Genomic DNA, 27,445 nt, shown 5'->3' on the forward strand with positions numbered 1-27,445 from the left:
TTAAAATGAACGTAGGTCATTTTATTTATATTTTCTGCATACATATATCACGGATACATGAATAATAAAACAGTGGCAGGTTTGTAAAACTCTATAATTTTGTACCTACATTAAGTTCAAAACAGAAAATCAAGTTGGCCTCAATTGTCTAAAGCATCTTTAAACACTGATTTTTATTTGATCTATGTTTAAACCAAATGAAAAACGCAACGAACAAAAAACAAACAATCAACAAAAACTGAACCAGTTAACAGTACGACTGTATATTTCTTCTGCGAGATCATGGTGTCAGAGAGATTGTTTGTTTGAAAGCGTTTTCTCTGCAAATTGTAAGGTGCAGTCTACACGGTCCAGATTGTAGAAAGTTTGACAAAAACATAACTTATTAGTGATAACTTTCAAATTAAAATTTGAAGTTGATGCTCTATCATACGAGTACACTTGGTACACTTAGTACACTTGGATAAGAAAATAATTATCAAGGACCTTTTTGCCAATTTTGAGGCATTTCACCGAAAAGAGGCTCTAGAAAACCGTGGAATAAGACAAGACCACCAGGCGAGTCTGCTCAAAGTGTACAACATGTGCCACTTCCGTACCCATTTTTGCGAGAACCAAATATGGAGCGAGCTTCTAAAAATTATGACAATGAATAAAAATTACTTCAAAACTACAATCTCAGCTGAAATGTTTCGACGGACAATGGAGCGACCTTTGTTAACGTTATTTCCTTATTAGCAATATAGAGTAAGCTGGTAAACATAAGGTTACTGTAACTAGTGCCAGGTCTAGAATGAAGGAGGGTTTTAATAAGGCAGTGTGTAAACATTTCCGCCATTGAAACAGTATAACAAAAGTTTGTTTTGAATTCAGAGTTCTAAAATAGCAGGTTTCTTGCAAACATGGAATTGTTACTAAACTGTGACTCCTTCTCACTCGTCATTTGTGATGAATTATGCTAAATGTAGATGGTGACTTTAGCAAAGATCGCCCCTTATCCTCCTGTATTAAACTACAAACACAAAACAATGCTAAAAAAATTGCTTATGATCATAAAGCGGTACATATATATGCCAATATTCTAAAAGAGTATACGTTAAACGCAAAATAAACGCCACCAGTAACCAAACAAAGCGAAACATGCCATGTAGATGAATTTGGGGCACTTTTCATCAGAAACAAAGTTTGATGATCTATTTTTATCCTGAATGCACTTTTTACTTTTTACTTGGCTGTACGATTTCGTGGTTGTCCTTTACGTAAAACCAGTTTTCAAAGAGAAGAAAACAAATTTTTAGTCCGTCACAATAAGCTTCAGTAAACAAAAGGAACAGTTATAGTGAGAGGAGCAGCGACATATATGTAGAAAAACAGTGAATCACTCAGCTAGAGGCGTTGTTGATTGAGTGACACAAAGCTACGCCAAGTGTGGCAAATAAAAGATGGTTAAACATTCCATGTAGGAAGGGCAGCAATCTACGAGGTCACTCAAACTATGGAGTCCACTTTATGTGAGCTAAATCGTACTAACTACTCGTATATCAACCTATTTCGGCATTGTCGCCATTTCGTCATTATAAATTGTCGCGCTTAGCAAAAAGATCATATGGACGCATCTGACCTGAAATATTTTTGAAGAAAGGTGCCCCAAACCAAGCTAAGAAGAGTTTCTTTAGATAAGTGGTATGTTATTAGCTTCAAGGAAATCCTTAAGCCAGTTTGCGACATCCTCTTCATTGTCTTTGCGCCACTGAATGTTTGCCTTGACTTGCTCTTCAGCCTGTTGTTGAGCCCGCGCTCCTGAACCAGCAGAGTGCTTGTTGTTGAACTCTTTTAACTAAACAAGTACAAGAAATTATAAGAAATGTTTTGAGTTGTAGATAGTGCTAGAAAAATTTAATCTTCCCACTAGGCCTGTGTTATAATAATATAATAATAATATTTAATACTTATATTGCGCTTTTTCTATAAAAATATTCAATGTCCAATGCCCTTTACATTTAAATGGATGCTTTGGAAAGTTTTATTTCATAAAATAAACATTGGTAGGAAATCGCGACTTTCACAAAGGTTTGTTTTACCATGCTTTCTCAAGTTATAGCTCAAAGATTTTGTGTGCCCTCTTTAGCTTTCCTTTTCCTTTCTGTTACCGGTAAGAAAGTTCTAATTTATTATCTACAGAGGCAAAAATCGTAAGGGCTGGTAAATGTAAAAACTGAAGGTTTGAAACTCATTTTCCCCTCCTAATGGGTAAAGAAAAACTTTCTCGACTCACCCAACTGACAATGGTCTTAAATCGCATTTGCACACTTGTTTGCGCTCACGTTTTTTAATTGGAAAAGGTTTTGATCTGTCCCTCCTAAAGCTGAAACCTTGTAGGGGCCTCTAACCACTTTACCGCCTATTTTGCAGGCTCCATTCACAAAAGAATAGAAATGTTCATTTGGAAGACAGAAGCTAGGTGTTCACCACAAGACACTATTTATAAACACTCCAAAGATGAAAAATATTTTGTATACGACGTGAAAAGGTTTTTTTCTCCGGCAAGAAGCTAACAAGGACACGCAGTCTTCAAAGTTTCTATAATTTCCGAAGATCCTGTGTGTTTAAGTACTGCTCATATTTTGGGCGAGTTTCAGGCAAATCGATCGATTTTCCTTTCTAAAGAGCACGACCGCCATGGAATTTTAGTTAATATATCAACGAATAAACTGCTCTAGAAAACAAATAGATGTCTACACGTCTCCACAATTTTTAACCCTTTTCTTAGAAAAAATAGGTATATCGGATACGAAAGCGCCGGAGAAACTTGAGTTCAGGTCCCTTGTTTCGCAGCCTGAGTGCTATTTTTTCAATATGAACTCGATTACCATTAAATAAATCAGATGATGACGATGATGATTATAAGGAGCACGATAGGAAAAACGATTGTAAATTCGCTGTGCAGAAACCCGTTAAATTTGATTTTTTTTTATCAGAAAGTGGCACAAAATAGCTTTAAAAACGCAATTGCAATTGCCAAAATTTCTCAAAAGCAGGATAGAAGTTAAGCATCTAAGAAAAATCGTTTTGAATTTTGAAAACATGTTTCGGATATCTCAATATCCATCATCACTTCAAGGATGTTACAAAAGTAAAGGTATCAACATATCAAGTAGAATATTTAATACATTAAATTATTTGACTTATTACTAAGCGAGAAAAAATAACATAGGGTCGTTCCTATTCAATGTGAAGGGCTTCTCTGGAAGTTAGGTGGGATCAAAGTCCAAGATGGACAAGCAAACCTCAGAACAGAGATTCCTTCATGACTCTGAGCCATTTTAAATGTTTATAGATGTGGAAATTACGGTCCGAAAACAAAGCTCGAGACCCCGAAATGTCTAGTGGTCTCACCAACAGAGCAGACACCATTCTACAAAAGCCCGAAAACGCAAAGAGATAGATCCTCTACTGTTATTACTATAATAATTAAGAAATAAATTTAGGAGTAAACAAAAGTTAGCTTCTCAACTTACGTCTTGGAGTTCGAATTCCGTGGCAAATCCTCGAGTCACTCCGAGAATTACATTTCTGATCGCGAAAAATCCTCCACCAAACCTGAAGAACAAATGAGAATTGATGCATTTAAAGCTAAAACAATTAACATAATAAAACGGAAGATAACACGGAACATTATATGTTCCGCGAATATAAGCGATAAAAACTAAAGTTTACCGTTTTTGACAAGTAGTTTATGTTAGTGAAAAAAGTGCATATTTTCCACATTGGATGCGCAATAACGAAAATTCAGGGGAGCAGGGACGACGCAGAGATGACGCAGTGGTGAGAGCGCTCTCCTTGAACCAATGTGGCCCGGGTTCGATTTCCGGACCTGGCGTCATGTGATGTTCATTAAGTTTGTTGTTGGTTCTCGTCCTTGCTCCGAGGGTTTTTCTCCGGGTAAAGGCTTTCCTCAATCCCAAAAAATGAAGCATGCAAAATAAATATATCTTAGTTAGTAACTTGCATTTATCAGGAGCATACGGAGTTAAACCCATGACCCTCCACACACCGGTGGGATGATGTAACTACTGAACAACAGGGGACTCGTAGCTGTCACTGAGTTTAAATGTGACATTCATCATGTATAATCAGTAATGTCGAAAGTATCAAGTATGATAATAATGCATATGAACCAAAAACATGCATGTGATAAGAAGGAAGGTGGAATCTACTTGTTTCATATAATAACAAAAGTCAGTGAGCTAAACATGCTTTCATCTTACGGTAAAGCTCTCTGTCATCATGCAAAAACTAATTACAATTTATACATACTTAATTACAGTGTTTTTAAGTACTTATTACTTGTCTTATCTTATTTTTCTTTCGTCTTCTCTCTTTAATCATGTACAACCTAGTCATAGCAATTTAATTTTTTGTAACTACTCAGCTCGTTTAGTTTTTCTCTATTCTAAATAGTTTTTTGCCTATTTTAGTTATTTTATTTTATGCTGTAATTATTTCTATTTATCTTTGGCAAAATAAAATGGTTGTTGTTGTTGTTATAGAAAAATCTGATACAACTTAAAGTAATTTTTTGAGAAATAGTTCCAATAGACCAACATTCTGGCCAAGTTTGAGAATTCTCGATATTTTTCATTTTTGCATTTTGCTGAATATCACGACATCTACCTGGGGAAGGTTAAATGGCCATGGGTGGTCAAGACATAAGACGCAATAAGAAAGCAAGATTGGCCATAATTTTGAGGGCCTCGTTAGTTTGCCTAAAAGGGCTTTACAGAACAAAAATCAGCTTTACTTTAAAAGTCAGGATCGCCACTATTTTACTCAATAAAGATTAAAAACATCCGTCAAAATTGGCAACACTTACTTCTCTCTGATGTAGTCCCAATTAAGTTTGATAAACTGCCAAGTTAACTGACGTCCGTTGGGGTTGTAGTTAGCAATGTAGGTAAGGGCTGCGGAAGTATCTTGCATCTTTATCTTTTCTGGGGTAATGGAATATTGCAAGTATCTAAAAGCAAAATTAAATGATTGAAAAGCAAAATACGACAATCGCGATTTTCTTAACTTATCTATTCAACAGTTCAAAATAATGTTCAATGTAGTAAATAATAAAGATGGTAAATTTCAAGCTCGGTGATAAACAGTGAAGAAATTATTCAACATGACACCGGCGTGGGACAAAGAAAAAATCTGAGTACCCGACGGGAATCGAACCCAAGGCCTCCCAGATACCGGTTGGGCGCTCTAATCAACTGAGCTACGAGAGACTCGTTGTGAGCTGGGCCACTCAGATTTTTTCTTTGTCCCACGCTCGTGTCATGTAGAATAATTTCTTCACTAATGTTCAATGTCAATACAAAATCTCCTTTGATTCTCTCCGAATTAATCGAGTAATCGTATCTATAACAAAATTCTCGATTTTGATTGGTTCTGCGCGCGCCTATTTGTCGCGTAATCGGCGCGAGATCACGTGGGTGTCCAATTACAGGTATCCAATTTGAGCAACTTCAAATTGGATACCTGTAATTGGACACCTACGCCATTCGCGCGTCAATCACGCGCATATAAATGGGTTCTTTCTTGCTATTTTCCCACTGTTTGTACAACAAGTTGAATTAACATTGACTTTTTCACACTTAAAATAATTTCAGACTTCCTAACCTCGAATTTTGTTACTGATATGATTAATTAGTAATTGGACCTCGTGTCATACAATTCAGAGAGTAATCGTGCTCATATTTATTTATAATTTCAAATCGTCCTCGCGCTGCGCGCTCGGCCGATTTTGAAATTACTAAACCGATTACTCCCTGAATTGTACTCCACTCAGTCCAATTACTATTTCTTATACTTTTATAAGGAAAAGTAATGTAATAGCATTGACATTGCATAAGAAAATAGCAAAAAAGTGAAAGGTTGTTGTTGAAGAAAATAGCAATGTAAATCAATTAAAGTGTTTGGGTCAAATTGGCTTAATTGTTGTTGCTTCCATGTGTAAAGCGAATAGCCTTATGAACGACTGCTGAAAACAAACCTTAATATTGAGCATATACAAATTTCAATGAAGATGAGACATTTCTTTTTGCCTGTCATGATACAATTTGCCGTCACAAGATTGGTATAAATAATTACTATTAATTTTTTAACTCCAGACGTTAACATTTCTAACAAGGGCCCTCTAGGGCGAATGCGCATTATACCTGCTTACATTTCTAACAAGGGCCCTCTAAGGCGAATGCGCATCATACCTGCTCACATTTCTAACAAGGGCCCTCTAAGGCGCATGCGCATCATACCTGCTCAAGATCCAAGGTTCAGTGGCGCCAGCTAATCCATACAATATCTTCCTCCGTTCACTCGCAATTGTTGTCTTTTGAAATTGTTCAAAAGCAAAATCCCACTCCTTTACACCGCCATTTTTAATGCCATAGAAGTACACCAAGGAACGAAAGTTAGCTGGAACGCTGAAATAATTGAGAAGATACGTAGATTTTCAAGTGGAACTGTATTGTAAACGTGTATTAATAGACAGTGAATCAACTGAACATCTGGATGAAATCGTAATATTTCTTTCAGAAGATTCAGGTTATTCTACATAATTTGTGTCGGTGGCTTCAAATTAAACAGCGGAAGATGTTAAGGGTTAAGCGTTTAGTTTAGGGTATTTTTCGCGCATTGCATAAAAATCTCAATGAACTTACAATAATAGTTACAGTAATATAAAGAAATACGATATCAATAAAAACAATATTAGGGAAAGTAGATAAAATATATTAAATTACAATATGTGGGATGATAAAATACTAAAGCTCATAATTGAATAAAAACGTTATAAGCCTAATTTTTAAAGTGTCGACCCCGATGAAGCGCTCTGCACATCAAGGGGGAGACTGTTCCACAGGGCTGGCGCGCAAGATGGAAAAGCGCGACCCCAATAATTTGTTGGTAACCCAACCCTATTAAACCTTAACATCTCTTTTCTCTCCGAGTTATGTTTACATTTTCAATCTTTCCGAGTTCCAATCAAGAGGGTTTAAAATTTAGATACTTTCTTTCTTTCTTTCTTTTTAATGCTATATTCTAAACCAACTAGAAGATGGTTTTCCTATGTCCTATAAGAAAATAATGTTGTTTTCTGGTGTCTCGAAGAAGAAAGTTAAGACAAAGATTGTTTCTAACATTGTTTGATGAGGGTAGCACTAAAATAGTATGTCCTATTATAACTCACACTTACGCATTGTTTTCGGGATTTTCCATCCAAGCATTAAAATATTTTGTTGCATTTCCAAGGCAGGATGCTTCTCCAGCACCGCACATAATACTGAGTACTAAGCTCCTCTTGTATCTGCGGGATAAATCGATCAGGTAATTAACTAAAAACGTTACCTAAAGCGAGTATTCTGGGCATTCTATTTTTATTTCAAGTGTGGTATGTTCAACAGGGCGCACTATTTTTTAGCGTGGCAAGCATAAACTGCTTCTACCTTTGCACCACGTCATGTAATAATTTTAAAAGAACTTAAAAATGAGGTCATCTCATCTTCAGCCTATTTAAGCTGTTCTACTTGAACTCATATTACGTCCAATAATTCCGTCCTCTGAACCTCACGCACACACCAATATAGGTTGTTTCGTGTGTGTGTGTGTGTGTGTAGGCATAGGAGGTGTTCATTTAGAAAATCCCTTTTTGAGCCATTGATCATTTCATCATTTATCCGCAGTTCATATATGTCTTTCATATATTCATTACGTCATCCACTCCATCTGCGGGATATCGGAACCCACAATTGACCTGCTCTCAACGTACCAAGGCTTCATAGCTCAGTTGGTAGAGCAACGCACCGGTTATGCGGGGGTCATGGGTTCAAATCCAGTTGCAGCCTTGATTTTTTCAGGCTAAAAATGCAATTGCTGAAATTGCTTTAAGTCTGGGAACCATTTTAATTCATTTCATCATTTATCGCAGTTCACATATGTTCTTAATATTTTAATTACGTGATCAGAAAATGTTAAAAATATCTTTAAAATGCGTTTTTCTGGACCTCCAGGTGTCAATGGGCTAAATGGTCCTTTCTATAGGTTCATTTACTTGGAAGATAAAGGACAGGTTCTCAAATTTACTTTTCAAGGTGACTTCCAGTGTCTGTAAATCCAAGTTTCTTGTACAGCTCCATGGCTTGGTGATAAAGATATTTCTATAAAAAAATAATCAAGCTGTTGGAAACTTAAATACTACGTCAGCGTTAAAACCAAATGCAGATAATCAAACGAATGTATAAATTCGGTGCTCAGATTGCACTTAGCCCTAATTGTTGTTGGAAATGTTTAGAATGACAAACGGCAGCAGTGCAGCCACGGTGCTATTACAATAATTGAGCAGCAGTGGGAAGAGATATGTTTCTCCACGGGCATGATCGCTGTCGTCGCGACAGATCTAGGATGTTCATGGAACAGTTTGGTAAGAACTCAATTCCCACCATTGTGACGCAAGTCGATTCCGGCTGAGATGATGTGGAACAAGTTTCTTCAGATTCTTGCCTTCATTTCTCTATGTGTACACTTCTCCATAATTCCAATTTTATTTAAGAAGTGAGAGACACACAAACGCTAAATCAATTGATAGTTTATAGATTGATTGATTGATTGTTTAATTTCATGCTGGCTAACAGGTCGTTTATATATTGTACAAACCTCTAAGAACTTATAAGCCGGGCTTGACCGAGGCACGATACTTGTTATAAACCCCATGTTGTTATCAACTGCTGCCCAAGGTACATATTCATCCTCCTTTGATAGGTACTTGGTGATGTTTAGAGGAATAGTGTACTTGATGTATCCACCTCTAGATGAAATAAAATTGTAGTACGTTTTAACGACTTTTGCTTTGTCCTTTGCACACCAATAATTCTCTACAAAATTGGCTCTAGGGTGAATCTTAGCTGAAAATTAAGTGTAGCATCAAAGCCTATTGGGTTAGTGATTAAACGGGTCACTGGACGACAGCCCACTAACAAACCATAACAAAAGTGTATTTTGCACTCAAAATGTCATTCAAAATGTAAAGAAACTGTATTCAAATAATCACACGCATGGGACTACAGTTCAAAGAATAAAATTAGTATACTTCAGTTGCATAGTTTAAATGACTATTTTCTGGTTTTAAGCAATTGCAGACTCATGGGCCGTAGCCTCTTTGAAGCAAACCGAGGCACTGGCCTCAGTCATTTTTTCATTTTGTTGTTTTTTAAAAGGGAGAAAAGTAAACACGTAGCAAAAAATATCCAGAACTCTAATCGTATATGTACACAATTGGTAAATTATTTACCTGGCTAGATTAAAGGCATCATCTATCAATCCTGCACGATCAGTTAGTTGAAGTTTCTGCCAAGTATTACAAAACAACATGCAATATACAAAAGACAACGTTGGTATTGCACAAGCAATGAACATATTGAAATTGTAAATAATTATACCTATCTTGGTGTGAATTTTTCTGCCAATGGAAATTTCTGATACCTAGTCTCAATGTACAATCTGACACTATACATGCGAAAGTTTTTAAATAATTTTTATTTATTAGCTTTGCATGCCTTTTATTGTTTTTAACAGCCTATATGAGAAACATGTTCTCGTTCCGTTCTACTTCATACAACCTGCGTGGAAACTATATACTGGAAATGCCCAAACCTAGAACTATAACTTTTCGTCTCCACTCCTTTACTTATCTGGCAACAAAAGAATGGAATTCTCTACCCAATTTTAAAAGGCTGTGCAACTTATCAGACTTCAAAAGGCACATCAGCCAAGCCAATTCATGAAGCATGTAAATGACAATTTTTATAATTAGTTAATATAAGTCAGTTTTAAATATGTAAATAGTAATTTTTATTTTAATCTTTTGTTATCAAATATTTCGTTCTCGGAAATATTAGCTTGTCAAGCTACTCTAAATTCGAGTTTAAATAAAGTTTTATTATTATTATTATTATTATTATTATTATTATTATTAGTGTCTTAACAGAATTTTACTGAACAAGCGATACAGAGTCAAGAAAGTGAAGTTTACCAACCGTATGTTCTGTCTCCAACTGGCCTCTCAGCTGATCCCACTGCGATTGTTCATAATTAATTCTATAAAATCCCGTTTGACCTCCATTGCCTTTGATCCAGCCAGTACCATCCCAATCAATCTCAACTAAAAGTATAACATGGAAATAAGTAAACTTATATATTTAGCAGCTCATCGTAAGATCCAGAATTATGATTGGTCAAGAAGTTGGGCTTATATTCACCGCGCTAGGCGTTGAATATAACATTCCAAGGCTTGGTTACTAAGCCACACCACCTTTGTCATCCACGCAAGTAAACATGACCGACAGTTGCAGAATGAAATTTTTAATTATTCGAAAGGCATCACTTCAATCCGGGATATTCAATGCATTCGGAATGTTGGAAAATGACTACCAAGGCCTTTAGACAGAAAATGTTTTTAGGAATCGTAAACAAAGTGGTTTCGTAGATTGTCAGCCACGACAAACTGGGCCAGATCGAGTGACCGAAAGTTATTTCTTTTCAGACTGGAATTTCTCGGCTCTTCGACCGTACAAAATAACGAAGTAAAACATGAAAACGACACACGCAAGACAGGTACATTGTAGTTTAATACATCGATTGCAAATCAAAATCTATCAAAAGCCAACAACGAACCCACGAAGGAATTTAAATCTACTGTGGTTTTACCCTACATTAAAGGTGTAATAAATACAGTAGTTATTAATTCACAGGCCAAGGATACAAAGTTAATAATACATTTTCTTCGTAGACACAGTAGATTGCGTTATATTGTAGTGTGTGACATCCGATAAACGACATACGCGCGATACGCGGGAGTTAGCTTTTAAGCTGCGAGAAAGGTCAAATGGTCTCTTGTTTCTGCTTGTTTACAGCGGCCCTGTATTATAAGAATTAGAAATTTCTGTCTACTAAATCTAATATATGCCAACACTTCCAAATTCCAATTCGACCTAGACAGAGGACCCGCATGAAAACCAGCTAGCGCTGATGTGGCTTCCTCTCAAAATATAGCAATTTAATGCTCGGAATAACTGAAAATAGGGACGATTGTAAGTTTTTTAATCACCTTTTGATCTTAGGGAAACAATCTATATTTTACTATAGACAAAAGAAGCTTCTGCCATTGTTTTCATTGTTTCAGCTGCGTGTGCAGCACGTTATAGAGATTGAGAAGATCATAGCTACAAGTAATAAATGGCATGCAGTGCATGCAGAAGCGATGACGTTTCACAAAGGGTCTAACATAATTTTGAGGAAATTTGTCAAAAACTCAACGTAAATAAAAGTAGCTGACACCTTGTGCGTGATAAAAACTGTTATCCAATTGCAGTGTTCTTTTTTTAAATCTCCGATAAACGACATACGCGCGATACGCGGGAGTTAGCTTTTAAGCTGCGAGAAAGGTCAAATGGTCTCTTGTTTAGAATTAGAAATTTCTGTCTACTAAATCTAATATATGCCACATCATAAAATTAGTCTCTTTCGTTTATACATTGTAGTGTTCCATTCTGACTGCACGGGAGTATTTTGCGTTTGTATTCTACGCGGCGATTTCTTGTTAAGTTAAACTTGATTTCTGTTCGATCGCCCTAACAGAGTAAAAGAGCCCATCGTGCGACGTCATCGCTTAAAAATAAGTTATCAGTTCACCTGTCAAAGTGGGAAAAAGTAATACCTTTTATAACTGGTCAAGTTTAGATACTCCGGCTTTTCTGCATTTCTATTTATTTTATTTTTCTAGATTCTATTGTAATCTAGCTATTGTTAATTATTTAATTATTTTTATTATTTTTTACTTATACTAGTTCCCATTGTTTTAATAACTTTTTTATAATGTATTTTAATTATTGTCATGCGCTTTTTACATGAGCCTCTGGCTCGGATTGAGAGGGCAACCTCATCCCGTGCCACGATATTAATAAATTGATTGATTGATTGATTGATACATGTTGTATAATATGATGTGCTGTAATTTATTTTTGTTTGAGAGTTATTAGTTAATGTGTAGTAGTCAGTAATTTGTAAAGCCGATTATTTGTAATTGGTATTTAGTTTTAATTAATTAGTTAATTAATTATTATTACTTTTGATGTATTTGTAAGTGCTGTAAATAATTTTGTCAATAAAGAACATGAATCATAAAAAAAACTGTAAACAATTTCCTACCTGAAGTCATATTCAAAGGCTTAGATTTAAGGGTGGAGTCATCATCAGTGAAGTATGTAAATGGTACAACCCACGTATAGCTGCAAAATAAGATAACGTTAGTTTTATTTTTTCTAAAGCATCCAGCAATCCAGGATCCTTAATCCTTAAACTCGATTGCCTACTTGCACGCGCTCCAGCGGTCCGGATTTTCCGATCCGCGCGAAATCATTTTGTAGCGAGACGAACGCATGAAAGTTTTGCTCTTCAAAACCGTTATAGCTGCTCCCAAACTGTTGTAAATGTGAAAGGACAAAATAGTAGTGGAATTTAAGGCCTTTAATTACTTCAAAAGGCGAGAACTCATTCCTTTATGGACAAAATCAGATTAAGTTATCCGTTCATAGTTTGTCCTTGTTTGTGCATTTTGCAAATATTTTAACACCATTGCGGTAAACTGCACCGGTTTTCATGATCCATTTATAAGTTAAACTGTCTTGTTTATATGCCAATTTTTGCAAAAAGCACCGTAAACCTAGGTTAGCTTTGTTTGGGTCACAAAAACAGTGTCCGTTTCCTTATTAATCTGTGTCCGTATTAAGAGAGCAAATGTAAGAAAACACGTATAACCCTTTTTCCGGACAAACAAAACTCTCCGTAGAGCGGGGTTCCACTGTTTTTTATTCCGAATTTATAGCTAACGACATTCTTTTTCCTTGCATCCTGCTGTGTTTAATCACCTGGCATAAGATGCCACTTCGCCTGTTTTTAGCTTGCGTGCAGACCTTTATTTTATATTCTGTATTGAATCAATGAATTAGGTTTTCAACTCGCCTGTTTTCAGCTATGCCGTAAGACAACCCTTTTAGTTTTGCGTACACTGGGTTACGTTAAGGATATGCTTGGGAAAAGAGATTACCCAGAACTTGATAGAAGTCAGCTTAGTTATCACAAGTTAAACTATGGCTCGCATATGCACAATTGGTGTTACAATATATTTTTCTTACTTGAAGTCGCTCTTGTATTTTGAAGTAACATTTGCATCGCGGTCATAAAGAAACCTTTCCTGAGACACCTCAAACTTCCCATTTCCTTTGTCTTTGATGTTCAACACTGGGTAGCCCATTTGAAGAGTCCAGGTATCCATCATTTGCTTGACGCGTTTACAACTGCCTTGAACACAACTCTCCTTCAAATAAAAAAGGCACAAGTTCAGAAGCTGAATACTTGTTCTTGACGTGGCAGCAGAGTAAATTGTTTATAGTTTTACATTTGTATTATTATTATTATTATTATTATTATTATTATTATTATTATTATTATTATTTATGTAGCTAAGATAAATTTTAATGTATAAATGGTGTTCAAAATTAGTTTTCGTTTTTACTAAAAAAATTAATTGAGGATTGGCACTTTAATAAAGTCTTTCAAGTAAACTTTTTTTTTTCTGGCTTCTGTTTATCGAGTACCAAGACTACATTTGCTATACTCATATATTTTTATATTAGCACGTTCAGTATCCTCCCTTCTCTGTACTGGTTCCAATATGGAGTAATTTCAGCTAACTGAAGCTCCGCCCTTTATAGGGTCCTCCTTAACTACCAATTTCTTACTGAGGTAAGATTCTAACCAACATAAAATTTAAACTATACTTCACACGGAAAATTTTCTTTGGACAGGTTTGTACCACAGAGTCGTTCAAGACATTCAACTCACGGCCGTATTTGACAAGTCATGTGACCATTGGAACTTTACCCCCTTTCTTACGTGTCTTGGGATTTTAAGTGATTCCAACACGCGTATGGTACTGGCACTGGTTGTGCGCAATGGCATCATTTTCGAAGCAGAGGTTCCCACAAATTAAATTTACCATTAAGCGTTAAATTACACTCCAAAATTCCTTGCCACAAAAAAAACGAATGCCGATTGACAGGCGAAAGTTTTTCGAAAATTTCAGAACCATCGCGTGAAAGGTAAAAAAGTTATGACGAAAGGTTTGTCATGAACGAGTGCGCCCGGAATAACTACATAGCCACCTCAACAAATCGACAACATTTTTGCTATATGGTCTACCCTCTTATAATTCATAGAAATTACGTCGTGTAAACGGTAATTCTATGCGTCATATTGTAAAGAATGCCATGTTATCTCTGTTTCGTGAACAAAAAATCGGAACTCTATACCATTTTCTGCGAGTCTTGGGATTTTACAAAATCACAAAATTTAAAAGTTTTGGACATCGTCATTTCTTTGTTCCATAATAATGTAAACCGGCCATGTTGATTTTTTTTACAATAACACCGAAAATTTATCGGCGAATTAAAGGGAAATCAGTGCCATGTTTATCGCATTTGAGCCTAGCTTAAGGACCAAGCTTAGAGCATCTGACATGTGTGAGAAAGATCATGGTCTCAACAGCTGTTGTAACAAGTCTAGTCCTGATACATTGTGTAAGTACTACAGAAGTCACCCAATTAGCCAAATTTTTTCTATTAACCTTACCTTTTCAAGAGCGTTCCACAAGTCATCAGTCACCGTATTTCCATACCGATATTTGTTAAGATAATTCTGAAATAAATGAATGAATAATTAATAAATATACAATCTCATTAACTTATAAACCCTCATACCTTATTATAATACGGGTTATTCTTTAAACATCTAACTGGCGACTAATAGTAATCCACTGGGCGATTCTGATTATTTGAAAGTTACGAAAATCATTTAGCCAACAGAAATAAATTGATACTAAAAAACTCGGTAGGAAATGTGTCCCAATGGTGAGAGCGATGTACTTCGTACAGACTAGGTCTAATTCCGAGCGTGGCGGGTTCGTAGTTTTGGGTCTTGGAAAAATATATTTGACTCTCAAATTTTTTTATACCCAGGATATAAATAGTTATGGCGGTTAGTTACGCTAGCCTGACAACAATTCCGAGGATAACTGATCTGCAACTGTCTAACATTCCAGCCACAAAAGTTATATATAATACTCAATAAGCTGCCTGGAAACCGTAGAGGATATTTTCTGAAACTAGCAATAGCCACATTGCTTCATGGGAGCCAAGAGACAAAACATTATTACCAAGCTATACAAGTCACGATTAGAAACTTTATCCACTCTCAAAACTGAATTTGTCATACTCACAGTTAGACCTTTCAAAAAGACGTCCCTTCCAAGATGGAACTGAAGCATACGAATGATCGACGCTCCCTGGAAAGAGAAAATGATCAATTACCAAATGTTGCACCCTTTACAAAACGGAGGGTTGGTGGTTTGATGGTTTCACACACATTGAAAAAGATATGTATCTCTTTATCTAGACAGAAGGGGTAATCCTCACCACTTGAACTTTAAGAAAGCCCATTTTTTGCCAAAATTGTGTGCTTGGCACTCAGTGCTTCCCGGTTCAGTTCAAGGCAACGAGGTTGGGGTAATTGTAAAAAAGTCCAAAGGAATATCGCTCGACAGCGTAAGGGCGAAGATGACGTCAAAACCTAAAAACATACCTTATTATATGATATGGAGTCAAATATCTCATTGATTTCATCCGGATGATTCACCGGAACTTTAATTGGATGAGAGTTTGCCAAACCATCCAGAGTAAATGCCCGCTCCATATCTGCCACTACAAACTGATCCAACTGTAAAGAGATCGATGTTACATGAAGTGAATATTTAAAGCTTCCATTGTTTCGTATTTCAAACCTTTTAACGCATTCTTATTGATTAATGACGAACAGAAAAGGACCTCACTTTTGCTTCTTACTTCTACGTTTTAGTATCATGGAGTCAACCTCAGTATCCCGACTAATTCTAGGGCGCGCGCCTTCCTAAGAAGGATACTTTGCACAGTGTCCGTTTAAGGGTGCTGTTCCCCATAATGTAGCTTGATGTGCCCTTGAGCGCTGCTTTATTAGAATTTTGAATGTGTACTTTATTCCCGCTTCGAGCGTTCCTTATGCTCGGTTGAGGTAATAAAGATATTTTTGGTCGCCGGGCACTGTGTTTAGTACTGATTTTGGCACTGATAAAGTACTTCACTGCTCTTGACAGTGTTCCGTGCTTTTTAGCCTTGACTGGCGCTTAACTATTTCTGCGAAAATCTCTTAAGTACTTTTTGCATTTTACTACTTTAGTACTTTTTTGAATTATGTTTAAATATAAAGTATCGTGGGTTAACAGTTTCTACGACATCACGGTGGAAAGGATGTTAAAATTCCCGATAGTTTTGCACACAAAAGGGTCTGCGTATTTATTTATGGAATATAACTAAAATACGCAGTAATTACCATTTTCCAGTCCGGCTCTGTCGCATTGACTCCATAGTACTCTACAAAACTGGCAAAGCCTTCGTTAAGCCACAGATCATCCCACCAAGCCATGGTAACTAAATTTCCAAACCACTGACAACAGAGTAAAACAGGATTATGAAACTCAAAGACTTAAAAGACTAGTACAGAGTGAAAGTGAACAACCACCCCGCCCATCATTATACATGTACATGGCCTCTCCCTCCCACGTCCATTCAATTCTAATTTTTGGTGGTGTGCGAGAGCACGTACTTACAGTTATACAAAAATGCGTGACAGCTGAAACAAACAAGTAAAATACATTGGGCAACGGTCAAGAAAAAATTTCATTCAAATGCGAAAGTGCTTGAATTTAACATCAGATTTTAACTGTGTAACAGTGTAGCTAAAACGTCTTATACCTCAACGACGACGTTGGCAGAAAAAAAAAAACTTCGGCAGTCTGGGAACAACTATTTGTTGTCATGTGACTAAAACATTCAACCACGTGGCAATGCGAAACTCACTTATGATAGATCGAAAGCTTTCTTTTTGCTTAAATTCCAGACCTTGTGAAGAGTTAATATTTGAGATCTAATTTAATTATCAAATCGTCACTGAACAGCAAATTGTTATTCCGTTGAAATCATCGATCACAGTTACTTCGGTCTTAACAATAACATTACTTAAAATAAGTACACGTGCCAATCAATTAAAGAAATGTGTCAACGAGAAGTGTTTAAGGCATACATATCAATAAACAGCGCTGCTACTTGCCCGATAGTTTTCCTGAATTTAATAGTGAAATCAACGATGTACCCCAAAGGCTAATTTAATATAGATATTAATTTGCACTTTTCAGCAGACGTCACTGAGTCTGCAGCAATTTTTGAGAAATTTCCTTCAAAAAGTCTTAAAATTCCTGAGCTAACGTAAAATGCTTTGAGCCATTTTCTTTTCTGGTGAACTTAACATCAATGTAAAAGATTAAAACAAAAAGTTTTTAAAACAGCAGGAAACACAACTTGAAACACGCAAGAGGTAATCTGGTCATTATTCCAACACACAACATGAGCTATAGGATAAGTGGAGTTTTTTCTAAATTAAAAGCCAATATCACTAAAGTCTTTTCTTTACTACTCTGTTTTACTACTTTGGTTGTTCGATTGCAACACATGGGTAACCAGGCTTTTATTTAACCGAGAAGACCTGGATGCTAAACTAATTTGCATTTGGTGTTACGGCGAATAATAAAAACACTGGGTAGGAAAAACTTTTACTGTTGCTAGGAGATTTTGGTTTTTGGCCAATCACTAAACCGAACAAACAATGGGTATTGTTTTTTAATTTCGTGTTGAGCTCGTAAGATCAACGAGCACTCTCAATCCCCTAGTGAGGTATGAAAAAGGCGACAAACTTGAGCCTTTCCCCACATGGACGGAGAAAGGTTTGGCAACCGGAAATGAATTTTGGTTTATTTTGGAGGTGTTCGCAACTCAACGGTGAAAAAAAATGTAAATTTCGGATAGTTTTGTGGTCGTTGTCGTTATTTTTGAAGGCTTTCGCTATGGAGTAAGCTGGAGTTGTCTTAAATTGCCTAAACAAGCAACGAGTGACTTTTTACCGGTGCAGCATGAACGGGAAAACACAGGCGTTGAACTCTATGCGTGTGTTTGTGTGGTCACAACTTACAAATATGAATATTCAAATCTATTCACTAATTGTTGTTGTGAATATTTACGCTTCGAAAAATCGGCTTTTACGACTAAGTTTTTGAAATAAAATAAATAAGAAAAGTGTCCGCATAGGGTGAGTTAGTTTTTATGCAGGTTTCTTGACGAATTTAAGCTTGTAAGAGCGCTTCTTTGTTTAATGTTTTCGACTCGTATAAATAATACAATTATTTACATGCGGCGTGCAATTTATTATCGTCGGAGAATCCACTACTGTTTCTGGAATGTAGCCGATAAAACTTTATTTTCTCCACTCACTACTTCTCAGATTATCTTAAGATTATGACAGTAAAATAAAAAAAAAGTAGTAAGAGCGGGCGAGCCCGTATTATTTCAATTTACTTCAAAGGTGATGTTAATAGTTCTTAACTCCAATTCATAGTCGCAAAATTCAACCATTTAATTAAGCAAGACTCCAACGACTTCGGGGAAACCCATGTTCACCTCATTCCACTCCCTGTGTGAATGAATGGTTTCCTATGTATAACCCCCAGGTGGGCCACATTTACATTCCTTATAAGGAAAATGGCCACCTTTGGATCTTACGAGCTTCACACGAAAGAAGGGATTATCTTCCTACCCATGGTATTATACACATAGTCCCAAATGCAAATTAGCTTAGTGGTCCACATGTAGGTATACCTACCCCCAAAGGCATGAAATGGTGCTTTTTTTCGGGGAATGGCCAGGGGCACTCCAAATGCAAATTAGTTTAGCATCCAGGTCTTCTCGGTTGAATAAAAGCCTGGTTACCCATGTGTTGCGATCGAACAACCAAAGTAGTAAACAGAGTAGTAAAGAAAATACTTTATTGGTGAGATATTGGCCTTTAACTTAGAAAAAACTCCACTTATCCTATAGCTCATGCACACAAAAGATACGCTATCTCAGTCGTTGTCATAAACAGAGGAGAATCGGTCACTGTCCAAAATATATAGCTACCCTCTCACTGCGATTTATCAAAGGCCAAGTGTGAGATTCAGAGGGAATCACTCGAACGATGCTCGGAGTGCATCATCTAATAGTGCACCACAGTCTACACTTATTATAGCTTCAAGCAGTAGATTTAACAATTATTCGCCTCAGCTCAGTGAACATTGGTGAATATTGACCGAGACGAAGTCGATATGTATAGAACCTTCACATCTTCTGATTTAATTAACACCCAGATAACATCTGCTTACCATATGAGCAAGTTCATGGGATACTACTGAAGCAACACGCTTCTTGTTAGACTCGGACGAGGCACCAGGTTGATACAATAGTGCTGTCTCTCGGTATGTAATTAGTCCCCAGTTTTCCATAGCACCAGCAGCAAAGTCAGGTATGGCAATCATGTCTGGAAAGTTGAAAATTAAGAAATACATTATCTCCATTTGGAATATCAATACATAACCAAGTGGTGACGCTGATAGGCGATAGTTTAAACACGAAATAGAGTAGAATCCCGATTGCTTGAACCTCCAAGGGAAACAAAGTTGGTTCAAGAAATCAGGCGGGAGAGGTAAAAAAAAACAGGGTTTGGCTGAGTGAAGGAAAACCACTTTCGGTTCGAGTAATTAAAATTCCTCTTTATGTACATTATTAAAACGAATACATATTTTTTTTTTGTATACGTATAGGCTGATACGGAATGCTAACCCAATTTTTAAGAAGTACTCTTGCGCAAATTTGTAATTCACCTTCCAGATAAAACATGACAGCATTAAAATTAAAAAAAAATCTTAAACGGAATGGGCAAAATAGAAGAGAAAAACAGTTAAGGTTTTATCGTAAGAAAGTGAAAATAACTTGAAAAGTTGCATTCCGCTTACATTATCGTGACAGTCTTTCTGACGAGAGTAAGAGAGCTGTTTTAAAAACTCACAGACGTTCTTCTCACAACGTCAAGTCAGACGTTCTCGCGTTCTCGATGGCAAGTCACATTTCGACCATGCGCAGTCAGACTTGGAAGAATGCTTTCTCTTCCGTTTGCCGTCGGCACGTCAATAATTGCAATTGCCCATCGGGCGGTGGGGCGACATTGGGGGCGTTTTAGAGGGGTTTTGCAGCTACCGTCAAAATGATGTTCGTAGTTGTGGAACTGAGTGGAAATATTTTCGTTGAAATTTGACTTGGTTTGGGTTATAGGGATCAGCTAATACATCTGTTTTATTCGTAAATACAGGGTTATTTTGCTTTAAGGCTTTTCAAAAAGTGGAGGTATCCTAAAAATAACATGTGATGAGACTTTATTTAACGAGGGTAACATAGTTTACTTGTGGCCCAGTAGTTTACAATATGGCCCTCCCTAATTAACTACATATATCGACAGCACGCAAGTGTTTTCTAAGTGAAAGAGAAACTGCAAGGAAACTAAGAGCATCCCATCACTATCATCTCCAATAAAAAATGACGATGAATGCTTACCAGCTTTGGGAAGAGGGTATTTGATGTTGAAGTAATCCTCCATATAATCTAGCATTTTGACACCAACATCCTTTGCATAATCTACTTGATCAATTTGGTCTGGTGGGGCATAAAATGTCATCTACAAAATATAATAAGCGAAAATTGACCATTAATTAAAAGTATATCTTCCTGTTATGGCTTTGCCAAAAGAAGGCCAAAAAAATTATCCACGTAGCCAATTTAATTTAAAAACATATTTTAATAGATATCAAAATATGTCATCTTTTTCTTCCATTCCTTTTCCACCGTATTTTTATTTATTAACATCATTTATCTTGCCATCTTGCTGCCCAATTTTAAAAGAGCTACGGTTGTTGTAATGTATAAATCACTTACTTTTGTGCCACCCTTGGAGGTCACAGTCTTGTCTTTAAAGTCGCACACAACAAATGCAAGTAAGTAAGTTGGCATTATTGGGGATTTCTGAAAATGGTCTAACTGCCAGTTGTCCTTTGTTTTAGTGGTATCGATTGGCATGTTAGAGAGAGATTTATAATTAGGATCATGTGCTAAAGTCACAGTGAAGGTTGCTTTCAGTGCAGGCTCGTCAAAACAAGGAAACGTCCTCCGTGCATCTGTGGGTTGAAATTGTGTAGCTGCAATGGTCCTGCAATTAAATCATCAAAAAATATATAAACTCAGAACAAGAACCAGAACTGATAGATAGTAACTTTGGTTTTTACAAAATTTATGAATGCAAACTAATTAACGTAAGAATAAACATGCCCTTAATTTTGAATATCCTCCAAACAATGTTCACGATTCTCAGGCTTTTCCAAATTTCGTCGATCCATTAGACCAATACAGGTTATGCCATTTTCACAGATATCGAAGGTGTGACTTTTTGTCACAAGTTAATTTTCTGTTTTAAATATGACTGGAAACTTCCTGATGGTTCATTGAAAGGGTCCGGGAGCAGCTCTAACAAGGGCTTACACGAATGGCTGCTGCTACACTCCTGATTACATTTTTCCTTGGCCCTGTTTCTTTACGAGTATTTACTAATTATTCTTGTTGCATTTTTCTACCTAACTATCATACCCCTTTTGCTTTTTAAAAACGCAAAAGCCATAGTTTGTCTTTCGGCTTCCAAAGAGCTAAACATTTCACATCTACAAAATACTGGATTATTGTAACCTCATTGTTAATATACGTAACATACACTTCTGTTCCGTCTTTTCTTTTATAGGTACTTTTGTATAATCCTGCCAGGTCATCTGTCAGCCATGCCCTGAACTCCATCTTGATCTTATATTGACCTTTCTTCAAAGCTGAATTCATGATCATCACATAGAATTGGTTCTTCTCAAACCAGAACTTTCGCTTTATCTCAAGTGGATCTGTCAAATTATTTTAGAACAAAAGAAGAGCAGATTCAATGCAAAGAAAGGGGACCGGAAAGTTAATGTACAAACATCTGGTTTCTAGCTTTATAACTGGAATGCCCTATAATGTTATTCAAAACTCAACTCGTTCAACAAGTTCGGACATTCAACGAACTTTCAGTTTTGAAAATGATGTTGAACGCATCGAGACGTCTATAAACGTTACTTTTTACTTTCCTTCTTTCCATATAGCCACCATTTTCGTGCGCCCAATAGAACCTTCCGGATTGAAATTTAGTCGAGTTGTTGCCTAAAGTTTATGGTTTCATTGAAGTCGAGTTCAATTTTCCCAAGATACAAAAATTGATGAACAACAAAGATTATGCGACGCACTCTAAAAGTTCCACACAAAATAGCGTAACTCTGGTTACGTGACCCTCAAGCGTGCCACATGTAGTTTGCGGCAATTTATCATTTAGTCTCTTTAGTTTGGATCTCTTATTTAAGGCAAAATCCTTTTTATAATACTTTACTCAGTTCTATCGGTGTTGCACCGGGGCGGCTTTCTTTCGCGTCCTTCCCATCCCCCCCCCCCCCCCCTTCCAACAGTTATGGACCAGCACTTTCCCACGACCTCCGCGCTCCTGACCGACTTGGTCATAGTCTCCCATATCTTATCTAGTCTAACTGTAAGGGTCGTCTAAGGCGTTGTTTGCGCCTAAGATATCAAATCAATAATAAACAGTTGCATGCAAGATATTTTTGAAATAACAGCTACAAAAATTACGGGCGTTTTACAAGTGTAAGTATATGAACAAATATTTCCGAACCTCCACCTGAAGCTTTCTCAACAGACGCCGATGTAATATTCATCTTGTTGACATGAACCAGTACATTTTCACTTGGCGATGACACATTAACTAGAATCTCTACATTTCCATAGAACTCTAACTTCTTGAGATCAATGTAAAGGAGAACATCATAATGGACCGGAACAATATTCTTAGGAAGACGAACATTCCACCACGCTTCAGTGCCAGGAGTTGTAGGGCCTGGAGCAGAAGTAGATACAGCAACTGGACCAGTGCTGCCTTCACGAGTTTCTTCGCGGTCTGCAATTAAGATAAAACATTGACGAATTTCAGTATAAAATGTCCATGAGACAGGAGTACTGCTGTAATCATTGTTTTTCTGTTGGTCTACAATATATAAGAAGCATTTTGACATACCGTAAAATGCAGGTTATATATACTATAATTTCTACCATCACATTCGACTGGAATGTTAAGTACAATGCTGACCATTTTGTAAAAAAAATCTGTAAGAGCACTTGAAAAACACCTCATCAAAGGTAAATTGGGCGCTTTACTGTTTTGTACTGTTATGAGGTGCCTTAGCGCATTCCTTAAAAAATTAACAATAAATCTGGAACAAAGCTTAATACAAATCAAACTGTAGCTAGTTTGAAATTATTCTGACTTCAAATTCATTTTATATTAAACTACAAAATCTATCGACATTGCATGCGAAAAACTCTGCGAAAAGGATAACATGTTTTTCACGTCTTTTGCATTGCAGCATTCTATACGCATGTGAAATCAACAAGTAAAACAAGTATGAAATTTGTTAAAACACCGTAACCATTCGAAGTTGCTCAGATCCATTCTTTCACGTCCCCACTTTTTAATTCGCCTGCTACGTAGGCTAGTGATTGGACAGCTACCTGATCGCGGTCCAATTACAAAACAAATAAGTGCAGGGGCGAGCCAATGTTTAATTTAAGCTCAAAGTAAACGTACACCTACCTCAGCTGTTATATTTTGTCGTTTCTGCGTCTAAAAATGGCGAATTCAAGCGATATGAAGGGTTTTACGTTGACTGTCACAAGGTGTAACGTGTAGTGACAGACTAACAGTCAACGCAAGACCCTTCAAATCCCTTAAGTTCGCCATTTTGGGAACGTGTAGTAAGAGTCAACACGAAATCCTCCCATTTGAATAAATTTGCCATTTTGAGCCGCAGAAAAGACAAAATACAACAGCTGAAGTAAAAATCTACGCTGCCGTATGGTGCCTCGAGTTCAGGCCAAAATCAGAAAAAACAAACAGATAAGAACATGATTTTTCACTTCTGTAGAAAAAATAAACGGCACGCAAACTCATGCAGAGGCGATGACGTTTGCCAAGGGGGTCTTAAAAATTTTCCAGGAATACAGTAGAACCCTGGTAACTCGAACTCGGATAACTCGAACAACCCCGCTTACTCGAACAAACTTCCATTTCCCTTGGATTTGACCTCACTTTTCAGTCAGGATAACTCGAAAACCCCGCTAACTCGAACTAAATTTGGTTTCCCTTGATCAAAATTTGGGTCAAATTTACCCCAATAACTCGAATCCCGGTTCCTGCAACTCACCGCGGTTGCCCATTGATTAGAGCAACAAAACAGATCACGTATTTGACAGCCTTTTTCCACTCTTATCCTAAGAATTTATGATCGTGTAAGAGTTTCTGACGAGATAAGTTTAATTTGCACTGTGCCCCGCTAACTCGAACGGTTTTTCGTTTCCCTTCAGAGTTCGAGTTATCGGGGTTCTACTGTATTGTCGAGAAATTTACGTAAATAGCAGCTGACAACTTCGTTGAACGATTCTTCGACAACTGTTGCGTTACCTTGTAGCGTGACAGCCAATTTAAAATATACTTTTCGTGAGCGACATGCAAGGTCAAGGGCTGTTTCGTAATTGTTTACACAGACCAACAACACAGGCCTATTGTATTAATAAAAGTAGAGTTGTGATCATGTCTGTCGACTGAATTTAATAGAACTCCTCAAATATGTAATTTGTCTCTTTCATTTATACTTTGCATCAGGCCTTTCTAACTTTCCAAAAGTGTTTTGCTTCGTGTTTTTCGCGGCAATTTCATGTTAACTTGATCTCCGTTCGCGCGTAACATTTATTCCTATAGTTTCTCAATCCCATTCGGTTCTCTTGATCGGTCGATCGCAACAGAAAGCAGTACAAATTCCTCCCACTTCCTCTGACATAAGGCTTGACTGACGTCATCGCCTAATGAAAATGGTGTATTCTCAGCCGGAAATTGACCCGTCGGTTCTTACACGGACTGCCTCTAAATCTTCTCCAGGTCCACAGGACAAAAAAATCGTCCTTGTATCCCCTCCATAAATTTGGGTTTGTTTTCAGCGACCTAGTTTTCCTGTCCATAATTCCCACTGCTAAGTCTGCGTAGCTGTAAGCATTTTAGTTCCTATGGCTGTACCAATTGCAAGAATTCTGAGAAACTTTTTATCTTGAAATTGTCAGTTGGATTTTAACGGCTTCAACAATGCATAAATCAGTTTGACAGCTCAAAAATCTAAAGCATCCATCATGGCTGAAATTCCCAAATTGTTGTCAATATTCAACATATAAGAAGTTTTTGTTCAGCTCCTTAGTGCTTTGAGAAAATGTGTAGTATACAAAAATTTAGGAAAGGACTGGATTGAGATACAATGCAGTAAAAGTCACCTAGCCTGTGAACAGGCTCTCCGGTCGGGGAGGGGGCGAAAAAAAGAAAAAAGGAAGAGCGGAGGGGGGGCTCGGCTCGCTCCGCTCGCCGAAAACATCATCGGGAGCCTGCTCGCAGGCTAAAGTCACCAAATTTGCTTTGCGTGGCAGGGTTGCCCTCTACTGCTTAAATTGTTTTAAAACAAATCAATTGCAAATAGCCGTGACCCTTTCTGAAGTTTAGTCACGCGAAACGCGTAACTGAAGTGAGTTTTCATTATAAACGATAACAAAGGTGTGGCAACTTGTCAACAAATCCTTCTTGGATTTCAACTCGTTTATAAATAATACGTTTATCGTAAATTTTTTGAGAGTAATATCCCCAGAAAAGTGGGGACAAAATTAACAAATTTCTAAGCGTAGCGATCTCAAACGAAGCTTGACTTTCTGTAGCTTACGTCTGAAGAAGCGCCTGCACTATCTCATGATACCGTCTGATACCAACTGAAATAATCTGTACCACCAACAGTTGTAGAAGGGGTGTCGGTCAGACGGCGAGGCTAATAACGTTTCTGCAGGCCCGAGACATCCTTAGCCTTGCAAAATAAATCGACACTTCGGGAACGCTGGAAACTCAAGAAATTTGGCTAAAGTTTTGCGAGATGCGTATGTTTTGCAGCACAAAGGAGCAAGTATTTTAATTCATCTTCTTTCTTCATAAATTACCACGTTGCCAGTATACACGTTTTAGCAAGTCCTCGAAAGTGACAACCTTATTAAACCTTCGAAATTTGCGATAAGAATATGCTGCTCCGTCCGAAGTATTTGAGAGTCATTTCCGGGGGGGGGGGGGGGGGGCAGTACGCGAAAATTTGGGTGGAGGTTGCCCGCTAACATATTGAAACTGCTATCTTATTTCAGACGAACATATGCGATATTCCCTACTCTATGCCCGGGCTCTATGCACTTCTAAAGGGACGAATTACAAAAGCAATTAGAAATAGTTTCTTCCAAAAATTATGTCAAGTTGTTGACCAAATTGGACAAGCCATACCCCATTTCAAACCGAAATGGTCAAAATCTATTCCCTATTTTAGACCAAAACAGCTTTAAACCATACCTAAACCTCAAAAAATCATAATGATATGGGAAAATCTCTTTTGCATTTACTTTCAACACAAGTAAATGCAAATTTTCCCATATCATTATGATGTTCAGTAATACTTTCTTGGCTTCGGCGAACAGAATTTCACAAAACCTCAAAAAAGCATATATAGATATATATATATAAGAGAGTCCCCCCCACCATCCAGCCGGAATCATTACTTTGAAACTAAGCTAAACCATATGGTATATTTATTTTTTCAGCTGCCTTCCTTCTCAACAGAAAGCAAATATGGCTCTAGTAAGAGTGAGGTGTGTTTGAAATCATTCTTTCAATAGGCTAGCGTGCATGTACTTCGGACATAAACACATAATTATCGGAGCGCCCCGTACTTGGTACTGTGCACGTCTATCTACATCATTCATGAGAAAGCTTCATACTTAAAACTTGTCACTCATTACAAACAACTATATAAAAATCACTGCAAAAACATTTTACTGGAAGAGGGAAATTACATAAATTAATATTCCTGCTTGATTTCAAACCTAAAAATCCTAACGCTAAATGCTACCTAAAGCGACAATGAATTAAGGACAAAAGGAAATACCTGACAATTTCGAACGCGTATGCCCAAGCAATGCTCCAAGAACTATGACCAGAATCAGTAGCACTAGAATAATAATTCCACAAATAATGATTTTTGTTTTGCTCACGAAAACGCCGGGAGCTACCTCTGCAATCATTCCCTTTGTACCCATCTTTCTTTCGGAAAGCACGCAACAGATCCGACGCGGCTGTACAA

At 37.1% G+C, this 27,445-nt stretch overlaps 1 protein-coding gene across 4 annotated transcripts; it reads right to left on the minus strand.

Annotated features, from left to right (window-relative positions):
* Positions 1-27,445, minus strand: LOC144644948 (glutamyl aminopeptidase-like). Of its 4 annotated transcripts, none has more exons than XR_013569218.1 (22): positions 27,251-27,445; positions 22,861-23,142; positions 21,868-22,045; positions 21,042-21,312; positions 20,664-20,784; positions 19,439-19,593; positions 16,522-16,635; positions 15,739-15,873; positions 15,377-15,442; positions 14,731-14,796; positions 13,236-13,417; positions 12,250-12,329; positions 10,080-10,204; positions 9,335-9,390; positions 8,701-8,851; positions 8,131-8,204; positions 7,244-7,354; positions 6,306-6,473; positions 4,874-5,017; positions 3,519-3,600; positions 245-1,837; positions 1-182 (listed from the first exon to the last, which is right to left on the minus strand). XR_013569218.1 is itself a non-coding variant. In XM_078504530.1 (21 exons), the coding sequence occupies exons 1-21, from the start codon at positions 27,399-27,401 to the stop codon at positions 1,673-1,675; spliced, it is 2,877 nt and encodes a 958-aa protein (XP_078360656.1). In that variant the 5' UTR covers positions 27,402-27,445; the 3' UTR covers positions 1-1,672. The 4 variants fall into 4 exon arrangements, 2 of the variants coding, with proteins under 2 accessions (XP_078360656.1, XP_078360659.1); XR_013569217.1 differs by having other exon boundaries at positions 1-166; positions 227-1,837; XM_078504530.1 differs by having other exon boundaries at positions 1-1,837.

The sequence above is a fragment of the Oculina patagonica genome, chromosome 2, assembly GCF_052425735.1.
Source record: "Oculina patagonica isolate OP01 chromosome 2, crgOcupat, whole genome shotgun sequence".
NCBI classification, from domain to species: Eukaryota; Metazoa; Cnidaria; class Anthozoa; order Scleractinia; family Oculinidae; genus Oculina; species Oculina patagonica.